This window comes from Babylonia areolata, chromosome 26 (assembly GCF_041734735.1).
Source record: "Babylonia areolata isolate BAREFJ2019XMU chromosome 26, ASM4173473v1, whole genome shotgun sequence".
Taxonomy (NCBI): Eukaryota; Metazoa; Mollusca; class Gastropoda; order Neogastropoda; family Buccinidae; genus Babylonia; species Babylonia areolata.
This window is the reverse complement of record NC_134901.1, coordinates 41,254,814-41,279,279: the sequence shown is the minus strand read 5'-3', so window position 1 is coordinate 41,279,279 and position 24,466 is coordinate 41,254,814. Positions and strand designations below refer to the sequence as shown.

The window sequence follows — 24,466 nt, the reverse complement described above, 5'->3', positions numbered from 1 at the left end:
CATGACCTAACATGATTCTTCCTTGTTGAGCTCTTTGTGTGTGTGTGTGTTTCTTACTACTGCTTGGTGTTCTTGATGTTTTGATCTTGCTTGTATTTTTATGTTTCTTTTTTCTTGCTGCTTGAAGCCTAATTGCCTTAGAAATATAGTCTGCATTTCAGGTAACATTCTTTAGAGTCACACATACAGACATGCAACACATACACATACAGTTTACACACACACACACAAACATACTAACACACAAATTCTGCTGTGATGGAAGCATAAGCACCACTGTCCGCCATTGTTGCAGGATGGAGCAGTATTTTGAGAACTTCGCCAAAATCGGATTAAAATAACCCTCTTTATAGACATGGGTCCACCTGGACCCACACTGTCTTCGGAGGGAGGAACACAAAATTTCCTTCTATGACGGCCATGGGTCCACATGGACCCACACCGACTGTGGAAGGGTGGACATGATTTTCCCTCTTTGAGGGACATGGGTCCACACGGACCCACACCGTGTTTCGTGTATAGTCAATAGCACCGTCCGGCGAAGGTTAAACTTGTGTATTTTTCTACACACTCAAATCACTTTAAAAGTCTACTTGCTGCATTTTGAAAATGGGAACACTAAATTCTTACTTTCTTACCCAACACAAACTTTTTTTCTATAAAGATTTACAAATTTACACACTTCACTCCAAAAACAGCATGAATTCACACGGTCACTTAAAGCAAGACCTGTGCACTGCACCACAAATCACACACACATATATATATATAAAACACATCATCTGCGATTCCCCAACTCCACTAACATTCTGAACACAGTGTTGGTAATCACCCTCATAGGTGCTGTTTATAAACACACACATGTACAGTAGCACACATACACTCTCTCTCTCTCTCTCTCCCTCACACACATAACCACAACCCAAGGTTCTTTCTGACCTTTCTTACAAGATCAACAAGTGTTGGTATATATTATACTGATTCCCTTTACCAAAAAGAAAATTGAGATACACCCTAATATTGCAAAAGACAGGCGAATACATTTCATTGGTTTTTTTTTCATTGTGGGAGTAAGGGAGGAAGTTTATGATTTCCAAATATTGCACCGGTGTAGATTCTCATATGTGGTGTCACAATGTACTGACCAATCAGTCAATTTAAAGAGGAGACACCAAGCATTTAATAATGAACCACACACTCTCCCCTGCTTCCCACCTTTATTACTCTATCAAAAGATCACAATAACACAATGAGCTCCAGGCAAATTCAGGTGTCTGTGAGAGCGGTTGGAAATTTGAACTTCAGAAAAATCCATGTTAGTTAAACATGCCCTGTTCTATGCCCTGCTGGTGCATTTTTGTGTTTTTCATAACAAAGGGGGAAAAAAACCATTTCCTCAAAAAATCAAGTGTTTTAGAATTATTACAAGAATGATCCGAGGCAAATACAAATGGCAATGTATTTGGTAAAAAATGGTAAAATTTAATGGCTTCCGATCAGTGTAAAGTTTCTTTTTCCCCCTCATTTGTCATTTCAATACATTAAAAATAAATTACACCAAAATTCTGAAGACATACTGCAACAGCTCATACATAGCTAGGTATGTGATTATAAACCTTAAAACATGTCGCTAGGTATGTGATCATAAGCTTTAAATACATGTAGGTATGTGATTTTAAAGTTAAACTTCGGGAAAATCAGCGGTGCAAGTAAGTATGGGCTTCTAAGCTGCGCCAAGCTTTTTTTTTTTTTTTTTTATTTTTTAAATACCTTAAAAAAAAAAAAAAGCAAAAAAACATACATCAAAATAACTTTAAGCTCACTACAAGGCTCCAGGCATGTACATGTGGCTATGTGTGTGGGTGTAAAGCTCAACTTGAGGCAGATGAATGGTACAATGTGCTGTCAGTGAACACTGTTGAACATACTCTTTGTCTGTGTGACTTGCACGGGACACAGCAACAGTATATGAATCAACACATCTGTGTGTGAATGTTGAAAAAACAACAACAACAACAAAAAAACAAACAAAAAAAACAACAACAGAGAATGTTCATGACCAGCTCAAGAGATCAGATTCTTTGATGACCTGCAAAATGTACAAATGTAACATCTTTCTGTACCTAGTTCTGGCTTCAGTTTAATGTTTGTCATACACCTTCCCAATATACCTAGTTCTGGCTTCAATGTTTATCATACACTTTCCCTCTATACCTAGTTCTGGCTTCAATGTTTATCATACACTTTCCCTCTATACCTAGTTCTGGCTTCAGTTTAATGTTTGTCATACACCTTCCCAATATACCTAGTTCTGGCTTCAATGTTTATCATACACCTTCCCTCTATACCTAGTTCTGGCTTCAATGTTTATCATACACCTTCCCAATATACCTAGTTCTGGCTTCAATGTTTATCATACACCTTCCCTCTATACCTAGTTCTGGCTTCAGTTTAATGTTTGTCATACACTTTCTCTCTATACCTAGTTCTGGCTTCAATGTTTATCATACACCTTCCCTCTACACCTAAATCTGGCTTCAATGTTTATCACACAACTTTCCTCTATATATAGTTTTGGTTTCAATGTTTATCATACAACTTTTCTCTATACCTAGTTCTGACTTCAATGTTTATCATACACCTTCCCTCTATACCTTGGTGTGACTTTAATGTTTCATACACCTTTCCTCTTTACCTAATTCTGGCTTCAATGTTTATCATACACCTTTCCTCTTTACCTAATTCTGGCTTCAATGTTTATCATACACCTTTCCTCTTTACCTAATTCTGGCTTCAATGTTTATCATACACCTTCCCTCTATACCTAGGTGTGACTTCAGTGTTTATCATGCACCTGTATACCTAATTCTGGCTTCAATGTTTATCATACACCTTCCCACTATATCTAGTTCTGGCTTCAGTGTTTATCATACACCTGTATACCTAATTCTGGCTTCAGTGTTTACCATACACTTTCCCTCTATACCTAGCTGTGACTTCAATGTTTGCCTGACACCTTCCCTCTATACCTTGTTCACATTATCATACACCTCCACTTCCCCCACACCAAACTGAAAAAATGTGGTGAGGATAGAAGGGGACCCCACGGTCTCAGGTGTTGACCAGATTGCATCATTTCCACAACCCCTTGTTCTGACCAGACTGCTTTAGTTGACACTAACACAGTGTATGTTTGCACATGATGAAAGCTGACTGAACGACACAGGAAACAAATGATCAAGTGCCTAAAGGCAGCTGCAAGTCGACTCTACCCAGGTAGACAGCCTGCTGTGGAAATGACTCTGTGCTGGAAAGTGCTTAGACAAGTTACAGTTGGGTCCTAAGCAAGATAGGCACCTAAATGTATCAATAATAATAATGTTCAATTACAATAATGATAGTAGGCATCCACCTGGACAGGGAACAGTTCACACACATCTAAATTCTGGTCCAGTGACTATGTCAACACAATCAAATTATCAGTGAGCCTGCAGGCCACAGTCCACCGCATGCATTCCGACTGCGAAAATCACAGTTTATGGAACAGAGAACAATGTCTGCTTTAACTTGAACACAGTTCACCAACAAGTACGAAACACCCAGCAAAGCACAATGGTTGCACAACTTTCCAACTGTCTTTGACTCGATGCTGGATTTGGATTATGTTTCTGCTATAAGACCCCCGCGCAGTAGAGTTAAGATTACCAACCTCTTGGCAGTCGCTTGTAAGGTTAACATGTTCAGGGCTGAGGTTTTGCTTTGGTGAAGGCTGTGTTGTTTGTGGGGGAGGGTGGGGGGTTGAGATTTCGGGCGCCCTATGGTCCAAAGTTTCTTAAGCATGGATGTATGTGTGTAGAGAAAAATGAGGGGGTGTGGTCTGTAATCCCCAAAGTCTTGCAGTCCCATAGAGGTTGTACACTGCATGACATGAGCACATAAAATTGATGTGCGCACACGCCTGTGCGCTGGTGTGAATCAGTGCACATCTCTTCCCATCACTGAAACTGCACATCGCAGGTGCACCCAGCTCGAGAAGTTTTGCTTTTTCATCTTTTGGTCTAACCTTTGTCATGGTGATGGACTCAGCTGTGGACTGAGAGATTGTATGGGGTTAGTGATGAGCCTGCGGATGCACAATTAATTTCCAGTAAGGTGAATAAAGATCTACTGTTTTGTACCGGGCATTCTTTCAAAAACCTGTGAACAACTAAAGACAAAACAATTTACACTGCTATGCTCAACCGTGGCTTGCAAGGACGTTTCGTGATCAGCCCCCAAAATTCAATGTCACAGATAACTCTCACAGCAAACTGATGTTCCCTACAGACTGAAAACTGTCCAGGGATATCCGACTGCTGACAGAGTTTACCTCTACGGCTGCCACAACCACACAGTAACAGAAAACCCCAGCTACCTCCCCTCACACCTTGGCCTGACTTTAACCTTTACTTTTTTTGCTGCACTGGGTTTTCTTCCACTGCCTTCTGTTGTAAGACACAGCACTGCAGTGTTCATGTTTCCTTCTCTTCACAACCTGTCTCTGCTGTTTCACCAACATACGTTTGTTTACAGCACCTGCATTTTCTATCATGTTTGTGTCAGCTGCACTTCAGTATTCAGCCAGTCCGGCACTTTTCCTTCAGTCAGAACGCTACCTCTGGTTGATCAGTGAGACCAACACACACACTGGCCTGGTGGCGTAAAGCACTGAGTCTCATGTAAAGCATCCTCTGACGGCATGGCAGGAAGGTAGGTAATGAACTGAATCTCACGTGACATCGTTTCTGACGGCAGGAACATTCCGATCACTGTGTGGTCAGACCACTCAGTGTGTCTCTCTCGGCAACAGGTGATCCTCTGCACACCACACACTGCCACTCTCTCACATGGCCACAAAATGGCTCTCTCTGCAGTGGCTCTTCCACCACACCACACACTGCCACTCTCTCACATGGCCACAAAATGGCTCTCTCTGCAGTGGCTCTTCCACCACACCAACACTGCCACTCTCTCACATGGCCACAAAATGGCTCTCTCTGCAGTGGCTCTTCCACCACACCACACACTGCCACTCTCTCACATGGCCACAAAATGGCTCTCTCTGCAGTGGCTCTTCCACCACACACACACACTGCCACTCACTCACACACACGGTCCTCATTCGTCCCTAAAACAAGCATTCCGTGGTTATCACAGAGACCCCATCCCAGCAGCGTCAGGAGGAAAAGATCCAGTCCCAGTCCAGACACTGATATGTCAGGAGGAAAACGTCCAGTTCCAGTCCAGGCTCTGCAGGAGGGCATAGGCCGCCACGCTCACCACGGCACCCAGCATCCAGAAGGTCACCTGGCCGAAGGTCACGTTGCCGTCGGGGAGGAAAGAGGGGGACTTGCGGAGTCGGGCGTGCTGCTGCCGTGCCAGTATCTGGGCTTTCCTGACGGCCGCCTGCTCCTGGGCTCTGTAACCAACCCGCAGGTGGGTCATCATTCACCCCTTGCCTGCCCAACCTCAGTCAGATGAGAACAGTGTACCATTTACAAGTGCAGTTAACATTTCTTTGGTTTACGCAGTTACTATTTTCTTGTGTACTCATCAACAGTGTAACTGATTTTACTGACCAAAAATAGTGCCATCCAAAGAGAAGTCGAAACAGAGAGTGGTGACTAACTTTCTGACCTGTAATCTCTTGTCTTATCCTATCCTAGGTGACAGCCCTTCTCTGACCAGCATTTCTGGACAAACTAGAACATGTCACTGTGGCAGAGTTGGCTAGGTACTGGAGTTCTGATCCAGTTTCCACCAGTCATCAGGGTTCGAGGCAATGTTTTGGCATTGCGCTGTATCCTTTGGAAAGGCACTTTAATGTTCTTCACTCCAACCAGGTGTGAATGGGTACCGGACTTCAGCTGGGGAGAGGACTGGGCCCCGCTTCCTTTGCAGATGCAGCGGATGTGAATTCACTGCCCCAATAACCATAGACAGCTATGGGACATTTAACTTTTAAAACCTGTCCTGGATGACAATGGTACCGACAGTGTCACAGATACCTGACTTTTGATTCAAACTATCCCCTTCAGTGTAAACAGTTAGACCCCTCTCTCGCAGACAGAGCCAACATTACCATGACCACAACCAAAAACCAAGAAAATTAAACAGTATACATGCTAAAAAAAAAATTTCTTGCACTCACACGAAATAAGATTTTCAATTCAATCTCCCAAAAGGCTGAGATTGCAACCCCACATGAGACTGAACAGAAAATCATACCACAGCCGCTAAACGTGATTATTATCCTTCATCTGAAAGACCGAAAACTTGAAAGCAAGTCTGTCATAAAGCCATTCAAAGATCTGATACCTCAGCTTGTCCAGCCGCCTCATCCAAGACCCACCCACCCGCAAAAGAAAACAAACAAAAAACAACCTATATTCCTGCCAATGTGTTTGCAGAACAGCACACATGACATGAGATCTGTCCTGCTGTGTGATCAAGAACCATCTTCACGCTTCACGGCAAGACCGAAAACTCAAATAATTAAGGAAGTCAGTAAAGAAATAAACTAAAAAGCAAACATGCATCCCAGTTATGAGGAATTCTGGGTGGAAAATAGGAAAAAAAGAAAAAAAGAAATAAAACTGAGTGGTGGGGTGTGGGGGCAATGAATGGAATACAAAATAAAATACGAGTACGTAACTAACTCAGCGAATATCAAGAATAAAACAAAATGAAAACGATAAAAAGAATATACATATATAAAAAAAGTCAACAGCAAATGAAAAATCCAGCACTGCAAATAATTTTGTCAGGACAAAATAAAAGTGTAACAAAACCGTGCGCTATCTAAAACGGCAAAACAACTGACAATCAGAATAACCCCAAGCAACTTCCCTTGAACTCTCCAACTGAACGTTTATTAACAACTTGGCCTCCAGACACTCTATTCTGCCACACAAACACCTCCAGCCAAGGACAGGAAACCCTTCAGCATTCAGCCTTGCAGATACTGGCTGATACTGCTGCATCTATCGGGACCTGTCCCCTCCCTCAGCCTTGAGGAAACCGGCTGATAACGACTGTTTACACCGACTCCACCGGGAAAAAGGTTTGGCCTTGTGCATGCGCTGTTATCCTAGGAAGGCCTTGATGCACTTATCATAGGCCTTGGTGCCATTATCAGTGGCATGTCTGGATACAAACTGTCTGAGAATGAAACCTGTCTGTCAGACCTTGTCTGGCCTTCAGTGAATGACCTGACATCATCATGGGAAGGGCAACAATAAAATAGGAAAGAAAAAGAAAGCCCACCTTTGTGAAGTGTTTGTTATTAACATTGTAATCTTGTGTTCATGATTGTCTACCAATGCCCAACCTTCAGGTAAGGATTGAAATAATGTAAAGGAAAAAATAAATAGAAGGAGGGGAAAAAAATGACCGATAAGAATAAAACACTATTGTGAAGTGTTTGTGTTAACAATGTAACTTTGTAAGATGATCTATGCGAAAACTGCAGCAACTGCTATTGTTTAATTTCTATGCTGAACAACAAAATAAGATTATAAGAAAAGGGAAAAAAAGAGAAAGAGAGAGAGATGACCAATTTACGACAGGCTTCATCCACACAGACACACAAGGACATCGTTTTCCTCTTGATGTTCAGCACACTTTCAAGTCTTCCATGATGTTCTTTGAACTACCTGCATGGTCTTGTTAGTGAACACTGTGAAAATGTACTGTATGTAGGGTTAGAAATTCACAGATAATTCTAGTCATTATGTGGACAGGTAGATAAAAAAAACATATACTCTGCCCACACCCCCACCCCCAACGACCCCCAGAGACCACCTAAATTCTACTCGCACTCCTTACGTAAAGAGGTTGTTAATCAAAGTAACTACCAGCAGTACAATGGCAAGTCAGCAGACATCATTCATTCACTGAGTAGTATGCATTAAAGGAAAAGAGAAACCGGGGGGTGCGGGTGGTGGTGGTGGAAGTGTTAAACTAAAAAAAGACGAGAAGGGAATTTTGATCCGTCTGCACTGACACTGACTGCCCAGTCACCTTTCCACTGACACAGAGACTGGTTGCCCAGCGCACAAGTGGAAAGAGCAGTTCCGCCTGCCCACAGGAGGGTTTAGTTATCCCAAACAGATGGATGGGGTACTTGGAGCCCTGCATTCTGTATCAAACCTCAGTGATTTCACATCCTTGAAGCAATGACTGCACATTTCCTGCTATTCAGGTCAAGCTTCTTTTTTTTTTTTTCAATAATAAAATTCTTTCTTTCTGCATTCCTGTGCAACAAAGCCCATGGTCGCTTGCTTGTGCAAGTGTTTTATGTAGTTGTTTCTTAACCTTTCATGTAGGCAACCTTGCTTTGTTTCTGGGAGTTGATTTAGCTTTGATGTTTGAAGACTGGCAGATCAAACACTCCATACTGTTGTGTTTGGTGCTGAGGAGTGGCACGGATCACTTCTGCTGATGGTGACGTTCCCAAACAGGGTCAGGGTGCACCACCAGCAGTGAACATGATTCATGCCGGTCTCCCTCACCGTTAGATAAACCGGCTTGCTTTCATGAGTATTTCATTCCGGTGTACACACAGACACACACACATGCATGTACACACACACGCATGCACACACGCGCGCATGTGCACACACTTGATCATGACATGCTCCCATCAACGTATTCATAGCACTCACTCACACACACAGAGAAACAAACCTACACACTTGGTCACAGCATGCTCAATCAATTCACTCATCACTTACACACACACACACACACAACAAGCACGCAATCACACACAAGCTTTCAGTTTCAGTTTCAGTAGCTCAAGGAGGCGTCACTGCGTACGGACAAATCCATATACGCTACACCACATATGCCAAGCAGATGCTTGACCAGTGGTGTAGCCTAACGCGCTTAGTCAAGCCTTGAGAAAAAAAAAAAAGCACACAAGCACACTTGATTATGGCCAAGCTCCCATCACAGCAAGCTCCCACCAATTTATTAATCACATACACGAACACACCAATGCACTGAGTGACACCGACCTCTTAAATCTCTGCACAGCCTCATTGGCCAGCTCAGTGGGGGGGTACTGCAGGTAGAGGTCCCCAGCATTGCTGAGCAGGTGCTCAAAGGGGAGGTTGTCTGGGACCTTGTTGAGCAGCTGGTACAGAGCCGGCATCTCCTGCTCTGTGGCAAAAATCTCCTTCTCTCTGTGAAGCACCACCTACATACATACATACATACATTATACTGTATTGCATTATGTTACTCTTTTTTGTCACAACAGATTTCTCGGCGTGAAAATCAGGCTGCTCTCCCCAGGGAAAGCTCGTCGCTACACTGAGAGCGCCACCCATTTTTTTATATATTTTTTCCTGCCTGCAATTTTATTTGTTTTCCTATCGAAGCGGATTTTCATACAGAATTTTGCCAGGGAGAACCCTTTTGTTGTCATGGTGCGCTAAGTGCATGCTCCACACAGGATCTCGGTTGATAGTCTCATCTGAATGCAAGCATCCAGACCACCACTCAAGGTCTAGTGGAGGGGGAGAAAATACTGGCGACTATGGGATTTGAACCAGCGTGCTCAGATTCTCTCGCTTCCGAAGCAGACGCGTTACCTCCAGGCCAACACTCCACATACATACATACATAAACACATGCACCGTGTACACTGAAGTCTGACGCTGTCCAAACATAACCACAGTCACAGCTGTTTGCAAAGACACTTCGAATGAGAAAGCAAACAGAAAATGTCAGTGTAAGAGCCATGGTGACCCCAGTAAAAGGAAATTTTCGTCCTAAAATTACGTTTAATTAACATACTTACTGTGACCCACTAGTGCAGACTCCAGCAGAGGTCTGACTCCTGTCCTGTGCAAACTACTACCCGCCTATGCGGAGAAAACGAAAGTAGCTACGGCCGATAACCTCCCGAAGTAGTACCCGCCTATGCGGAGAAAACGAAAGTAGCTACGGCCGATAACCTCCCGAAGTAGGTTACCTCCCCTCTGTATCCCTGACTAGCACCCTCTTTTTCCGGCAGCCATCTTGACTCCTGATCCTGTGCTCTTCATATGGCTAAGTTTTTTTCGTATTTCTATCTGTCTATCGATTCTTTGACACTCATGTTTTGTATCTCCTTCATGAATTCTGCACCACGTCTGCTTTAGTTTAAAAATATGACAAACAGAGCAGATGCCTGACCTACGCACTAACCATTGAGAAATCTGTGATGTTACAGTCAAAATATCTACGACCTGAAATGGGTAACATTTACTCATCATAGCCTTGAGATATGCCAAAGACAAAGCTCATACGTGTACAGAAATCATTTTTAAAATATAAAATCTTACCAATAAATATTTATTCTTGTTTGTTTGGTTACAATGGTACATGATGTGGTATTTTCTTTCTTTCTTTGTTGCATAGTTCATTTTTTGATTGTCTACATGTAAAAAAAAAAAAAAATACTAACATGTTGATTACAGAATAAAAGACAATTAAAAAAAAAAAAGGGGGGGGGTTGGGGGGGGGGGGGCGATATATACATACAGCGCCCATGACGTAGACAGGCATGAGGGGGTGGCAGGCGATGAAGAAGTCGAAGATGCGGAGGATAGACTCGATGTCGCTCAGCACGTGGCCGAACCAGGTCAACAGCCAGCTGATGCAGAACACGTTGCCCAGCTCCGCCCTGCAAACACACATACACCAACAGATTTTTTTAGTTAACTCTTTCACCGCTAGGTTCCTGTTTGAAAAACACTCCCCAGCGCCAAATATTTTATTTTGGGAAAAATGCTTTCGGTCACAGGCTTCGGTTCATGTCTTCTTCTTCTTCTTTGTTCGTGGGCTGCAACTCCCATGTTCACTCGTATATACACAAGTGGGCTTTTACATGTATGACCGTTTTTACCCTGCCGACACTCTTCAATGTTTTCCTTGAAAGAATTATGACAGATGCACTTGAAGACCACCAAGGAACAGTCAGCATTGGTGGCAGAACAATCACAAACCTGCGTTTTGCTGATGATATAGACGGACTCGCAGGCTCAGAACAAGAACTGGAGAACCTGGTCAGGCAACTAGACAGATCCGCCACAGCTTACGGCATGGAAATCAGTGCAAACAAAACAAAACTGATGACAAACAATGACAATGGCATCCAAACTGACATCACTGCCAACGGAGAAAAGCTTGAAACCGTGAAGAATTTCAAATACCTTGGAGCAATAGTTTCAGATGAGGGGTCCAAGCCTGAAGTATTAGCCAGAATTGCAATGACAGCTGCAACACTAGCCAAGTTGAACACCATTTGGAAGGACAAGGCAGTCAAGCTCAGCTCAAAGATAAGACTCATGCGTTCTCTTATCTACTCAGTTCTCCTGTATGCTTGTGAAACATGGACCCTTACAGCAGAATTGGAGAAGAGGATTCAGGCCTCAGAAATGAGATGCTTCAGAAGACTGCTTGGCATCTCTTATAAAGACCACATAACCAATGAGGAAGTCAAAAACAGAATAAGGCAAGCCATTGGTCCCTATGAAGACCTTCTCACCACCATCAAGAGGTGCAAATTAAAATGGTTCGGCCACGTAACAAGAGGAGAGGGGCTTGCCAATACAGTGCTCCAGGGAACAGTCAGAGGAGGAAGGAAGAGAGGAAGACAGAAGAAGAGATGGGAAGACAACATCACAGAATGGACAGGACTGAAGCTGAGCGAGGCGGTCAAATGTGCGAAAGACAGGGATGGATGGAGAGGACTGGCTGACAGGTCATCTGTAGCGCCCCAACGGCAACCGCCATGGGGCAGCTGATGACCCTGCCATGTAGGCAGCCATACTCCACTTTCGGGGGTGTGCATGCTGGGTGTGTACTTGTTTCCATAACCCACCGAACGCTGACATGGATTACAGGATCTTTAACGTGCGTATTTGATGTTTTGCTTGCGTATACACATGAAGGGGGTTCAGGCACTAGCAGGTCTGGACATATGTTGACCTGGGAGATGGGAAAAATGTCCACCCTTTAACCCACCAGGCGCCGTCACCGAGATTCAAACCCGGGACCCTCAGATTGAAAGTCCAACGCTTTAACCATTCGGCTATTGCGCCCGTCTTCGGTTCATGTCAAAACAACACAATGGACTTGTTCACTTCAAACCTGGTTAGGGGGCAAAGGTTAGTCATTGTTCTATTGGCGGGGAAACTGGCTGCAGCTGTCGAGCTTTGTTACAATGTGAAAAATGGTCCTTTTAACCTGACCCCTTGATGTCGACAAAAAGTTGCCTGTGGCGTTGCACTATCTAATCAACTGAAGTCGCTGAAGTTGGTGAAAGAGTTAAATCTTTTTTTTAAATTTATTTATTTATCTTTTTTATTCAGTTGTACAAACCTGGTATTCATTAGCTTTTCAATCTGCTAAAAGCCCTCATTCACTTCGTTTGGAGTAAATCTAAAATATCTCCACATAATCAAGGCACTCCATTTCATGTCTAATCTATATTCCATTGACCCACACCGATTTTATACATGCGTGTATATGCATGAATGTGTGTGTGTGTGTGTGTGTGTATGTGTGTTTCTTGTGAACATTATATCTGATTGACATGCTAATGTAAAATGCTTTGAGAGTTTTCAAAGTGCAATATAAATGTATTATTATTGTTATTATCATTATTATCATTATTGTTATCATCAAAGTTCCCATAGCCTTTTATGGCCTTAGGGGCAATGGATTCTTATTCAACTTTGTCTTGGGCACGGCAGAGGAAGCTACCCATTCACACCTGGGTGGAGTGAGCAAAATTGGAGTAAAGCGCCTTTCCCAAGAAAACGACACCTTTTCATAAAGCAAACACACACACACACGCGCGCGCGCACGCACACAAACACACACGAATACATGTACACACATGCCCACACGCAAACACATACAAACACACACACAAAAATACATATACACACATGCGCACACGCAAACACACACACAAACACACACACACACACACACACAAACTCACACACTGACAGACACAAACACACACACATACACAGAAACACACACACACACACACAGGGTACAGCAACCTACCCCTCCATGTACTGAAGCAGTTCAGGGTTAGCCCTTCGTATCAGAGGAGGGACATAGTCCAACAGCTGCTGCGTCCTTTCCATGGTGGGCTCCAAAAAGTCCCTGTGGGGAAACAACACAGGAAAAACCACCATCAACTACATGCTTTGTTGTTGTTGTTGTTTTCTGACAGTTCCTTTACATATCACAGTGACTAAGATTTTGCCAAGAGTTTCTATAAGATTATTATATTAACCTCTTGATATATATTTATATGTATTTGACTGTGCTTTCATATCTGTGAAACTACATGTTTGGTGCATATCTGTGGGTGTATGTGTGAATGTGTGTCTTCATGTTTTACATTTATTTGCTTATTTATCATCATTGTTATCTTATTTATTTATTATTATTATTATTTTATTTTATTATTATTACTACTACGTTTTTTTTTATATTATAATTATTATTTATTTATTTATTTATGTAAGCTTATCTATTATTTATTCACCTTTTTTTTTCTCTTCTCAAGGCCTGACTAAGCGTGTTGGGTTACGCTGGCTGGTCAGGCATCTGCTTGGCAGATGTGGTGTAGCGTATATGGATTTGTCCAAACGCAGTGACGCCTCCTTAAGCTACTGAAACTGAAACTGAAACTAACCTCTTGACTGCCAAATTATGGTGAAATGAGATCAGCATGGCAAAAATCTGAAAAGCAGTTATCACTTTTTGTGTATCAGTCAATGACGTATTTGATTTTTGCTGAACAAAAGAGATGCAGTCCCAAGAGGGGTTCGTCATCTCACTCTAAAATAGCATATAAAGGGAGGAAGTTTTATGTTTTGTCCCCAGCTAGCTTGTTATCTTACTGATTAGTTTTGAAAGTTTTTGGTTCATAAATTATAGCATTTGTTTTTTTGGTCATCTCATTTCTTACCCATACAAATGGGTCGTCTGTGGGGGGAAAGTCAGAAGAGCTAATTGGCAGCACAGAGTGAGTTAAAAGGAAATTTTCTATCTAAAATTACATTTAAATAACATATTTACCGTGATCCAACTAGTGCAGACTCCGGTAGGGGTCTGACATTCCTGTCCTGTGCAAACTACTATCTGCCTATGCGGAGAAAACGAAAGTACAGCCAATAACCTCCCGGAAGTAGGTAACCTCCCCTTTGTCCCGCTGGCTAGCGCCCTCTTTTGATACACAAAGAGAAAAAAAACAAAAACCCTGTCAGTCAAAAATAGTATAATCTCTGCATGAATTGTTTTTCTGAATGTTTCGATACAGACTGCATGAAATTTGCCATGAATCTGTATTAATAAAAAAAAAAAAACCAACTCCACTCTCACCTGAGGTGACTGAGGGAGAGCTTTTCTACCAAGGCAAAGGCCATGTCTTCATCTACCACCAGCAGAAAGGTCACACATATATCGTGGAAACCCTGGAGAGAGAAAACAGCAGAAAATTGCATGATTAATGCAAAACACATCAAGCACATCTAAGCGTTTGGTGCATATGCCCATAAACACTCGCACATACACATACAAAACACACACAGAGACACAAACACACACACACACACACACACACAATTTGGCACCAAATGAAAACGTCAGACTCTGACACAGATCTATGTTTTCATAAACATGAAAAAGACACAGGAGACCTTTATCATGCTGGACAACACATAACACATTTTTTATGTAAGATTTCTTTTTTTTTTTTAATCCTAGATTTGTCTCTCTCTCTCTCTCTCTCTCTGTGCATCTCTTTCACACACACACACACACACACACACATGAACACAAACATATAAACACTCATATGGACACAGATACACTGGCTCTCTTCTTTCTCTCTCTCTCTCTCCTACAAACACATTACACACAATCACAAAAACCATCAACCTATCATTAACCAAACACCCAGTCACCATGAAAACCAGATGAACACCAACGTGAGTGACCCCCCCCCCCCCCACCTGATAGTAGTGAAGCTCGGGGTGTCTGACCAACACCCTCATGATGACGTCCACCAGTTTGTCCTGCAGGGACAGACGATGGGTCTCCTCCATTCCTGCGACACAAGTCAACACGATGCCTTGTCAGTAAGTCAGCCACAACAGTCAAATCATGTTGCTTACATCTCAGTTGACTGCAAAAAAAAAAAAAAGAAAAAAAAAAGAGGCCTTTGCAGGGCTGAACACACATGATTTCTTATTTAATAATATATATATATATATATATATATATATATATATATATATATATATAGTCTACAAAAAGGGGGCCATTGGAGGGCTGAATACACATGATTTCTTTTTTCTTTTTTTTAATTACAAAAAGGGGCCATTTCAGAGCTGAATACACATTATTTTCTTTAATAAAAAAAACAACAACAAAAACACACACACCAAAAAACCAACCAAACAATCTAAGAAAACCAAAAATAATACTTAAAGGTCGATTAACCCTCAAAGTGCTGGATATAATAAAACATACTTACAGAAATCATGCTTAAAACAAAGGGATAGTTTGCCTCCGCTACCTGTGCTCTGATTTTGGGCATTTGTATGCTTATCAGTAAGAATAAATAGGCAAACCTATACATTTTTGGAAAGTAGAGTGAATGAAGAATCAGATAAAAGTAAGAAAAAGGCTGTACCTTGTAAGTAGTTGGAGATATTCCACAGGATATAAACAACAAATTTTGCAAACTTGTTTTCCAAAAACGTCAACCACAATGTTTATAGGTATTTTCACATCTTTTATAGAGTCAAAATCTCAAAATTGGCATTAAACTGTGCAGAAAATGTTCTGGCTGCAGAATCATGAAATGAATATAACTGAAACAATGAAATTATAAGCACTGTATTATTTGTTTGAGACACACCCACCGACGCCACGCACGCGCACATCTACAATACTTTATGCAATCACAGGCAAAAACAGAAATAAATGTTTTCTTTTAGCTCATGTTGCTTTCAAAAGCAGCAAGAATGCTTTAAATCAAAATAATTTCCAGTTTTCTAGCTTGATTTGGTCAAGAAATCACAATAGACCCATGCCTAACCCACTTTACCACCCTCCCCACCCCCATCACCCAACCCCCAGTTTTTGTGGCTGGAGACACAAAACTGAATGAACAACAAGCAAGCCAGCATGCCCAAGTGTCAAAATAACAAAGCCGTTTTCACCAGAATCCCTGTCAGCAAATGAATCATCACTAGTGACAAGGTCACTCATTTCCTGAGCTTTGTCAACTTCAGTGTCACTCATTGTTTACAAAAAATACGAAGATCTGGACTTATAAACTCAGTCAAAGTTTGTGCAAACACAAGCAGGGAGGCAGTAACACCAGAACGAGGCAGTTTTACGAAGGCTACCGAGCATAGCCGTACGATGTCGGACCTTATGTAAACAGAGCCACGATCGTGGCCCATCGCACTTTACCGGGAAAGCCACGATCGTGGCTCATCGCGCTCTCCGGGTTAAAATGAAACACAAAAATTTCACCAACTCAGTTCACGTAAAATTCAAATCAAGTAAAAAATATTGCCAATATCCTAAAAAGACCATTTCATCCACGTATATTTCAGTCCACGTAAAATCTAAAGTCCATCAAAAGATGTTTTATGCTATGAGGCTGGCTGAATGAATTGTATGGATTCTTATGAAGCACCTATTCTCAGTCGGAAACCTAACTTTGTAGTTTAAGTACTTTACAAACTTGGGGTCATTTGTACAACAGGCTGCCTACCTAGTAGTAGAGCCAACTGACTGCTGTCATTGAATGTTCATTGGTCGTTAACGGCCCAACACTTGGCTTATATCACAGACTGACATAAGTTTACATTTAGGCCAACAGTAAAGTGAGAGCTGTATTATCAATGGTTTCTCCAGTCAATGGGAAATCATTTACAACTTAGTCTTTTGTGAAGGACTATGACTCTCAAACTAGGAGGCAAAATTGCACTGGCTCTTAGTGCTGTAGCCTTGTGGGCTAGTTGGCCTTTGGGAACCATCCCAACACAGACTGTCCTAAAACCCTCTTGGCCAAGAGAGTGGGGATGTAACTTGGGAAGACACTCTTCACTATAATCAAATTCTAGCCTGAAAGTCCAACGCTTTAACCACTCGGCTATTGCCCCACCTTTCAAGATGAAAGAATGTGACAGATAAGAATAGCATGAATGGAGCCTTCAGAGGATGGTCTCCTCTTTCCCAAAACAGAAGGAAGGAATTCTTTAAGGTCAGGACCAATCTGACACAACTTGTTATCAGTCTGCAAGTGCCGTTCCACTTGCCAGAGGTGTTTCACATTGGAGTGAACTCTGGGATATTAAGCTCTGTGAACTGTATCATGGCATGAGACAGTTCCTGAATTGATAGCATTCTCGGTGAGTCAGTCGATGACTTTGTTCCTGCGTGCCCAGGAATCCAAGAATGTCATCACCTTTGTTTAATATGAGTCCCACACTGTCACACCACATAAGAAACTCGCACCTTAATTTTAGCCCGATCTCCCAATCGAACCATGTAATTATGTGACCTGGTTGAAGACAAAATTTGACAAAAAACAAGAACGCCAGAGAATTGACAGACAGACAGAAAATATGAAAAAAAAATAGCCGTATGAAGAGCACAGGAACAGGAGTCATGATGGCTGCCGGAAAAAGAGGGCACTAGTCAGGGGGGCAAAGGGGAGGTTACCTACTTCCAGGAGGTTATCGGCCATAGCTACTTTCATTTTCTCCGCATAGGCAGACAGTAGTTTGCACAGGACAGGAATGTCAGACCCCTGCCGGAGTCTGCACTAGTGGGTCACGGTTAAGTATGTGTAATTAAGCACTGTTTTGCAATAGAGAAAATAACGCTTGTAACTAAGTGTACCGACCTGGAGGGAACCTTTTGATGGATCTGTTGACGTCCAGCACAACCTGTTGGTAATCCCTGTGGCCCTTCAGCACTTCCTCCTCTGGCAGTCACACACACCACAAGCATACACATCACCACTTCATCAGGGAAAGTTTGTGACTAAGCTGTTACTGGATAATACATCTCTATACCCAGTGTGCAACTACATTGTATTTCTATTTGTATTTCTTTTTATCACAACAGATTTCTCTGTGTGAAATTCGGGCTGCTCTCCCCAGGGAGAGCACGTTGCTACACTGCAGCGCCACCCTTTTTTGTTTTTTTCTCCCTGCGTGCAGTTTTATTTGTTTTTCCTATCGAAGTGGATTTTTCTACAGAATTTTGCCAGGAACAACCCTTTTGTTGCCGTGCGCTAAGTGCATGCTGCACACAGGACCTCAGTTTATCGTCTCATCCGATTGACACAGTAAGATAAGCATGAATGTGTGCATGCATGTGTGTTTAAATTGCTACATATTTTCACATTTCAAGTTTTAATCCATAAATGTTGTGTACAAATGTTGAGTGAGTGTTCTTTCAGTGCTACTGCAAAGTGCACAGAGCTTCAAGAACATGAGCGACAGCAAGACGTCTCAGATAGACCGACAGATAGATGGGTGAATAAATAAACGAATAAACGCCATTGAAGTTGATTGGAAAACGAGGGCAGCAACTAAGCAAACCCACCAACCATACCAGCAAACCACACCACATCACACCACACCACACTTTCTGACCTGGCTTGGGTGCAATGTTTGCTGTGTTGACATTGAGGAGGAAAGGCCACACTCTGCGCCTCAGCTCGGCGTTGAGAAGACCCCCGTGGCTGATGGCCTGCTGTCTGAGCTCTGACACATCCACTGGGTCCTGTTGTAGCAAGTTCTCAATCCGCCTTGCCTTGTGCCGACTGTACGCTGCAAAGGGGGGTTGGCAACAATCATGCACAACTGCTTAGGAAACCAGTGTCGCGTTTCCTCAACTTTATCCACCGATTCTGTCTAATGATGTCTGTAGAGCAGTTATATTTATAGTCATCTTCTTTCTTTGTCCTCCTCTTTTCCTTTTTTGTCCTGGAAAATTTTGCTGTGTGGTCTGTTTATTCTGAATCAAAATGGGATAATTAACTGATTCCATACATATAAATATGTGTGTGTGTATGTGTGTGCGCGCACGCATGCATGTGTGTGTGTGTGTGTGTGTGTGTGTGTGTGTGTGTGTGTGTGTGTGTGTGTGTGTGTGTGTGTGTCCATTTTACAAAATGAATGGAAACAATGTTCTCTTTTTGACATCTTTGAGCTTGAATGTTCTCATCCTCAGTGACATTCACCACCCCAACAGCAAAACTCTTCCATACAAGGTTGGAGAAGGGGACAGTGGGTTTGGCTGGATAGAAAAGGGAGGGGGTGGAAGTGGTAGCAAGACTGTATGAGACAAGTTACAAGAATACTTTAAAATCTCTCAAACAGAAATTGTCCAAACATGAGTGGTGGATGTCACTGAGAGAAATTAAATAATAATGAACGGGAGACAGAAAAACACACACACAAAAACGGAGAAACAATCTTAGTCAATGCTGTGTTCACTGATAAACCACTACACTTCGTTGTTCAAACAGTTATCACACATACACTAATTTCATGGCTGACTCAACCAACATGACTTTTTCAAAAGAAACTAGACTGGTAACACTGCAATCTTTGTGCTCAAAGAGCACCTTCAAAAATGAACAGAATCCAAATTTTGGTGTGAAATACAGTACCATGTCAAAACTGGTGCATTAGAGTAGTAATATTTTTATTAACTAAACAGAAAGAATAATAAAAACTTCCCATTTTCAGATGGTAAGTATATCAAACAAACAAGGAGAATAATACAAACTGCCCATTTTCACACGTTAAATATATTTTAACCAAACAGGAAGCATGACACAAACTGCCCATTTTCACATGGTAAGTATATTTTAACCAAACAGGGAGTATAATACAAACTCCTCATTTTCACATGGCAAGTATATTCTAACCAAACAGAGTATAACAAACTCCCTATGTTTTATGCAGTATACTGCAAACGTCCCTCTTTCAAGAGTTTGTGGATTAAAAAACAGTGCAAGATTTTTTTTGATTTTTGATTTTATTTTTTACCTCTTCTCTGCCGCCTTGGACTACCATTCACATACATGTCCATCGTCCTTTGCTGATCGGAACCTTCCAGGCCAGGATGCAGCAAGTCCTGAGGGGCACTGGAGTCACAGCTGTCTTTGTCGGCACCTTCCCTGCAGGCATCAGAAACGTCCTCCCTGATAACAGAAAACTCTTTCTCCTCCTCCTCTGAATTGTTCACACTGTCGTCTGCTGTCCGTGCTGTATCGAGCACATCACTGTGGATGATTGAATACTCCTTGTCGACTTCATCGTCAGATCCGTTGCCCCTCTCGTCCTCTGTGTTGTTTTGAGAGTCCTTGCTCAGAATGAAAAACTCGTCTGAGGACTGGTCGTCAGTTTGCACATCCATGTCCTCCGATTCCGCTTCGTTGTTGGAGTCTTTGCTGTCGCCCGACACAATGCCATAGGGACACCCCTCCTCCCCCTTCGGGTTCATGTCTGTGACATCGTCGCCAGATACGTCCTCTCCTGTGTCGCTCATCTTGATTCCACAAACTGCAACTGAAAGCACAGTAGCTGCGTTAGCCATAACTGACAGTGTCACAAAACTGCTAATAAGACAAGTTGTATTTATAACCAATGTAAAAAATTTGTTCATAAGTCAAGTTATATTTATAACCGATGTCAAAAATCTGCTCATAAGTAAAGTTATATCAAAACCAGACAATATCAAAAAGCTGCTTGGAAGTCAAGATATATATTTATTTCCCGACAATGTCACAATGCTGCTCTCAAGTTTCAGCTAACACAAAGTGAAATCATTGTGCATACCAATTTAATTATATCATCTTGCAACAAAAAGGAAGACATCCATTAAATGATCAATAGAACATCACTAAGAGTATAAAATAATAATAATAATAATAATAATAACAATGGTGAGTCTTTTCTCTGAGCTGCTTAGAGTCATTCCTCCATCTCACCATTTTCTGTTTGATTTTTGGGTGGCCCAATTTCATAATCGGTTGGTTGGGAGTGAAGGTAGAGAGGGGCCAGAGTCATGTGAAAGAAAAAATAATTAGTTTGAACTTTACTGAAGTGTTCATATGGCACTCATCACTACTAGGAGTAATACATCAGAATATCCTGCCACCAAGTCACTTCTCGGGAATGTTTTGCTAATAAGCCTTATCTGATGCAACAGATGTAAAACCAAGGGATGGCACCATCTCCTATGCCACCATGTGAGAAAAAATCTACAACGTCACGGCGTGGAGTGTTGGCCTAGAGGTAGCGCGTCCGCCTAGGAAGCGAGAGAATCTGAGCGTGCTGGTTCGAATCACGGTTCAGCCGCCGATATTTTCTCCCCCTCCACTAGACCTTGAGTGGTGGTCTGGACGCTAGTCATTCGGATGAGACGATAAACCGAGGTCCCGTGTGCAGCATGCACTTAGCGCACGTAAAAGAACCCACGGCAACAAAAGGGTTGTTCCTGGCAAAATTCTGTCGAAAAAATCCACTTTGATAGGAAAAACAAATAAAAGAAAATTTCACACACAGAAATCTGTTGTGATAAAAAGAAATACAAAATACAAAAAAAAACAAAAAAACTTAGAAAGCATTTCTCCTGGTAAACACAATGCAGACAACTACAGTGTCAGTGTGTGCATCAGTCACCTTACCATCTGCACCACAAAGTACAGCTTTCACCACTGCTGAAGGCAGCAGGAAGCCAGTACACAGTCACCATGAAATCAGGGTTGGGAATACAAGGTACAAATACAACATTTTAGTTACTTGCCATGCTGGACCTGAAGAGAAAGAATAGTATGTACACTAACACCAGCAGAGATGCTAAGTTGATCTTCTTTTTTTTGGGGGGGGGGGTATCAAACTGCTTGGGAAGGTGGTGATGCCATCATCACATTGTTGTTATTCTCACTGAATGATTCAATTCAGTTCAAAATACTTTATTATCTGCTTCAACCAAAAACAGAAAATTCTCTTTAGGCTCACTTAAAATAAAATGCCCGTCAGCAAAAATCAAAGAGAAAAAAACAAAACAACTGACACACCCCTTCACTTACCACCATGCACACATCAATTACTATGTAAAAAGAAAAAAATGCGGGTAAGATACTATTACATGATGATTTAGAGTGTAACAACTGTGTGTGTGTTGTGTGTGTGTCCGTGCGCGTGCCTGCATCGTTTTTATATAATATCTTAACGATGGTGGTGATGATGGTGGCGATCATGGCATGACCTGTCACTCCGCTAAAACAAGCACCATGTATTAACGGATCCAACAATCATCTGGACAATTCCTCAAAATCTTCAACCATTGAAAAGAAGTTGACAATCTTCAACCACTGAAAGAAGTTTGACAAGTAGAAACTAGGCAAACTGGGTGCAAAACCTTGACCAAAATATAACAAGCTGTTGTGTGAAATACTCTTTAAGGGACTTTTTAAAAGCTTCTTGGTTTGTTTTGTCTTTACTCTGCAACTGCTGCTATATTATTACTATGTTCTGGCAGGCTGAACCACACAGCAACTATCTTTTTATCATTAAAAAAAAAAAAAATATATATATATATATATATATATATATATATATATATATATCTGGTTCAGTGAGAACAAAAAGACTGCTCGGCACTGACACTGGTGGCACTGACAAGTGATCTCAGCAAAGTTCTAAATCCAATACATCCATAAAGTGGAAAACACTTAATTAATTGTGGTTTTTCTTTTTCTTTCTTTCTGCATTTGTGGGCTGCAAGTGCAACCACAATCACTCGTTTCTAGACAGATTTACCAGAGGCCTTTGATGTTTATGACCGATTTTACCCCACCATACAGGCAACACTCCGTCATCTGAGATCTATGCGTATGCTGGGTATGTCTGAGTCTCCAAAGTCGACCTAACACTGACAGGGATCATGTGATCTTTGACATGCATATTTTATCTTTACATGTGCTTACACACAGTGGGGATTTAGGCACCAGCAGGTCTGCATGCACTGACCTGGGAGATCAGGAAAAAAAATTTCCACCATCAATCGACCTGGTGCAGTTAGCGTGATGAGATTCAGGAATCACAGATTTAAAGTCTAAAACGTTAACCCTTTAACAATCATGACCATCTAATCAACTGTGTGACTACAATATTTTCGCGCCCATAGTGGTTGGGTGAAGTTGAAGCTGAAGTGCAGGCAAGAGCTTTAACACTGCAACAGTACAAGTCAACTTTTTAATTTGAAGACTGTTGGATTTCTGCTGTCTTCTCTTGAATCTGTGTGTGCGTTGTGGGGGGGTCGAGGGAGGGGGGGATGTGGGGGGGCTGGGGGGGGATGTGTGGGTGTAAGTGTGTGTGTGTGTGTGTGTGTGTGTGTGTGTGTGTGTATGCAGGCAAATGCATATGTATGTGTCGATGAATGTGAGTGTGTCTATATTTTTCCCAAAAGGCAAACTGTGTGTATGCATGAACGCATATACATATATATATATATTTGTTTTTGTGTGTGCGTGTATATCACTATATGCATGTGTGTGCTTGTGTTCATGTGTCATTGTGTGTGTCTGTCTGCACATGTGTGCATGTATGTGCATGAGTGTGTGTGTGTGTGTGTGTGTGTGTGTGTGTGTGTGTGTGTGTGTGTGTGTGTGTGTGTGTGTGTGTGTGTGTGTGTGTGTGTGTGTGTGTGTGTGCGTGTGTGAATGGAGACACCAAGCACAGGCTAAAGAACAGAGGAAGCCATGGAAGTTTGAGAACAATGGGTGAGGATTTAAACACATTTCTTTGAACCGATTCCTTGCCCTTATCTTTCTCAACGACTCCTGCAGTTTTCACTCTCAGTCAGTGTATACACCGTGGAGTGGTGGCAAGCCTGCGGCAAACATCAGACATAAAAAAAAAAATAATAATAATAATTTAAAAAATCCTCTCAGTACTTCACAGTGTTGGTATATGTTTGTTTAACCCACTTACTTTTCTTCCCAAACATTTTTCCCACTCAGGTCTGTTTGTTGACAGTGAAGCACCCCTTCTTTCCTCTTTTGCCTTCTTATGCATGCTGAAGTATACAAATAATAAATATACCACACCAATGACCAACATTTGCTCACATAACTACAACCTGTCATGCACTCCCCCCCCCCCCCTCCGCCCCCCACCTCCCCAAACACACACACACACACACTCCTATTATAGACTCACTGTGACATAGCATCACAGGTATGTGCTCTAAGACCAATGCAAACACAGTTCACGGACCTGAAAAGTGTAACCCACCAGCATGAATTATCAAAGCCTGCACCAGGATCACTGCTTTTCCACAGGGTCAGTCTGCA

The 24,466-nt window shown here is 42.0% G+C and overlaps 1 protein-coding gene across 4 annotated transcripts; it reads right to left on the bottom strand.

The window, feature by feature from the left end:
- Window positions 1-39: 39 nt before the first annotated feature.
- LOC143300135 (TBC1 domain family member 20-like) lies at window positions 40-24,466 on the bottom strand. 4 transcript variants are annotated; one of them, XR_013057617.1, is made up of 11 exons: window positions 21,095-21,237; window positions 20,151-20,672; window positions 18,747-18,923; window positions 17,990-18,070; window positions 15,075-15,169; window positions 14,443-14,534; window positions 13,114-13,215; window positions 10,573-10,714; window positions 9,060-9,241; window positions 2,258-5,458; window positions 40-2,214 (listed from the first exon to the last, which is right to left on the bottom strand). XR_013057617.1 is itself a non-coding variant. In XM_076613671.1 (10 exons), exons 2-10 carry the CDS (start codon window positions 20,650-20,652, stop codon window positions 5,257-5,259), a joined length of 1,575 nt encoding a protein of 524 aa, XP_076469786.1. In that variant the 5' UTR covers window positions 20,653-20,672; window positions 24,408-24,466; the 3' UTR covers window positions 40-5,256. The 4 variants fall into 4 exon arrangements, 2 of the variants coding, with proteins under 2 accessions (XP_076469786.1, XP_076469785.1); XR_013057616.1 differs by having other exon boundaries at window positions 40-2,725; window positions 2,812-5,458; XM_076613671.1 differs by lacking the exon at window positions 21,095-21,237 and adding an exon at window positions 24,408-24,466 and having other exon boundaries at window positions 40-5,458.

Bases quoted from the DNA above. Each gene is read 5' to 3' on its own strand.
- LOC143300135 (XM_076613670.1), bottom strand. From the start codon at position 21,173: ATGACTCTGGCCCCTCTCTACCTTCACTCCCAACCAACCGATTATGAA. The intron at 18,071-18,746 runs GTCAGAAAGTGT...TGTGACTGCCAG, and splicing joins AAACATTGCACCCAAGCCAG to AGGAGGAAGTGCTGAAGGGC. The intron at 13,216-14,442 runs GTGAGAGTGGAG...GTTTCCCCACAG, and splicing joins CTCTCCCTCAGTCACCTCAG to GGACTTTTTGGAGCCCACCA.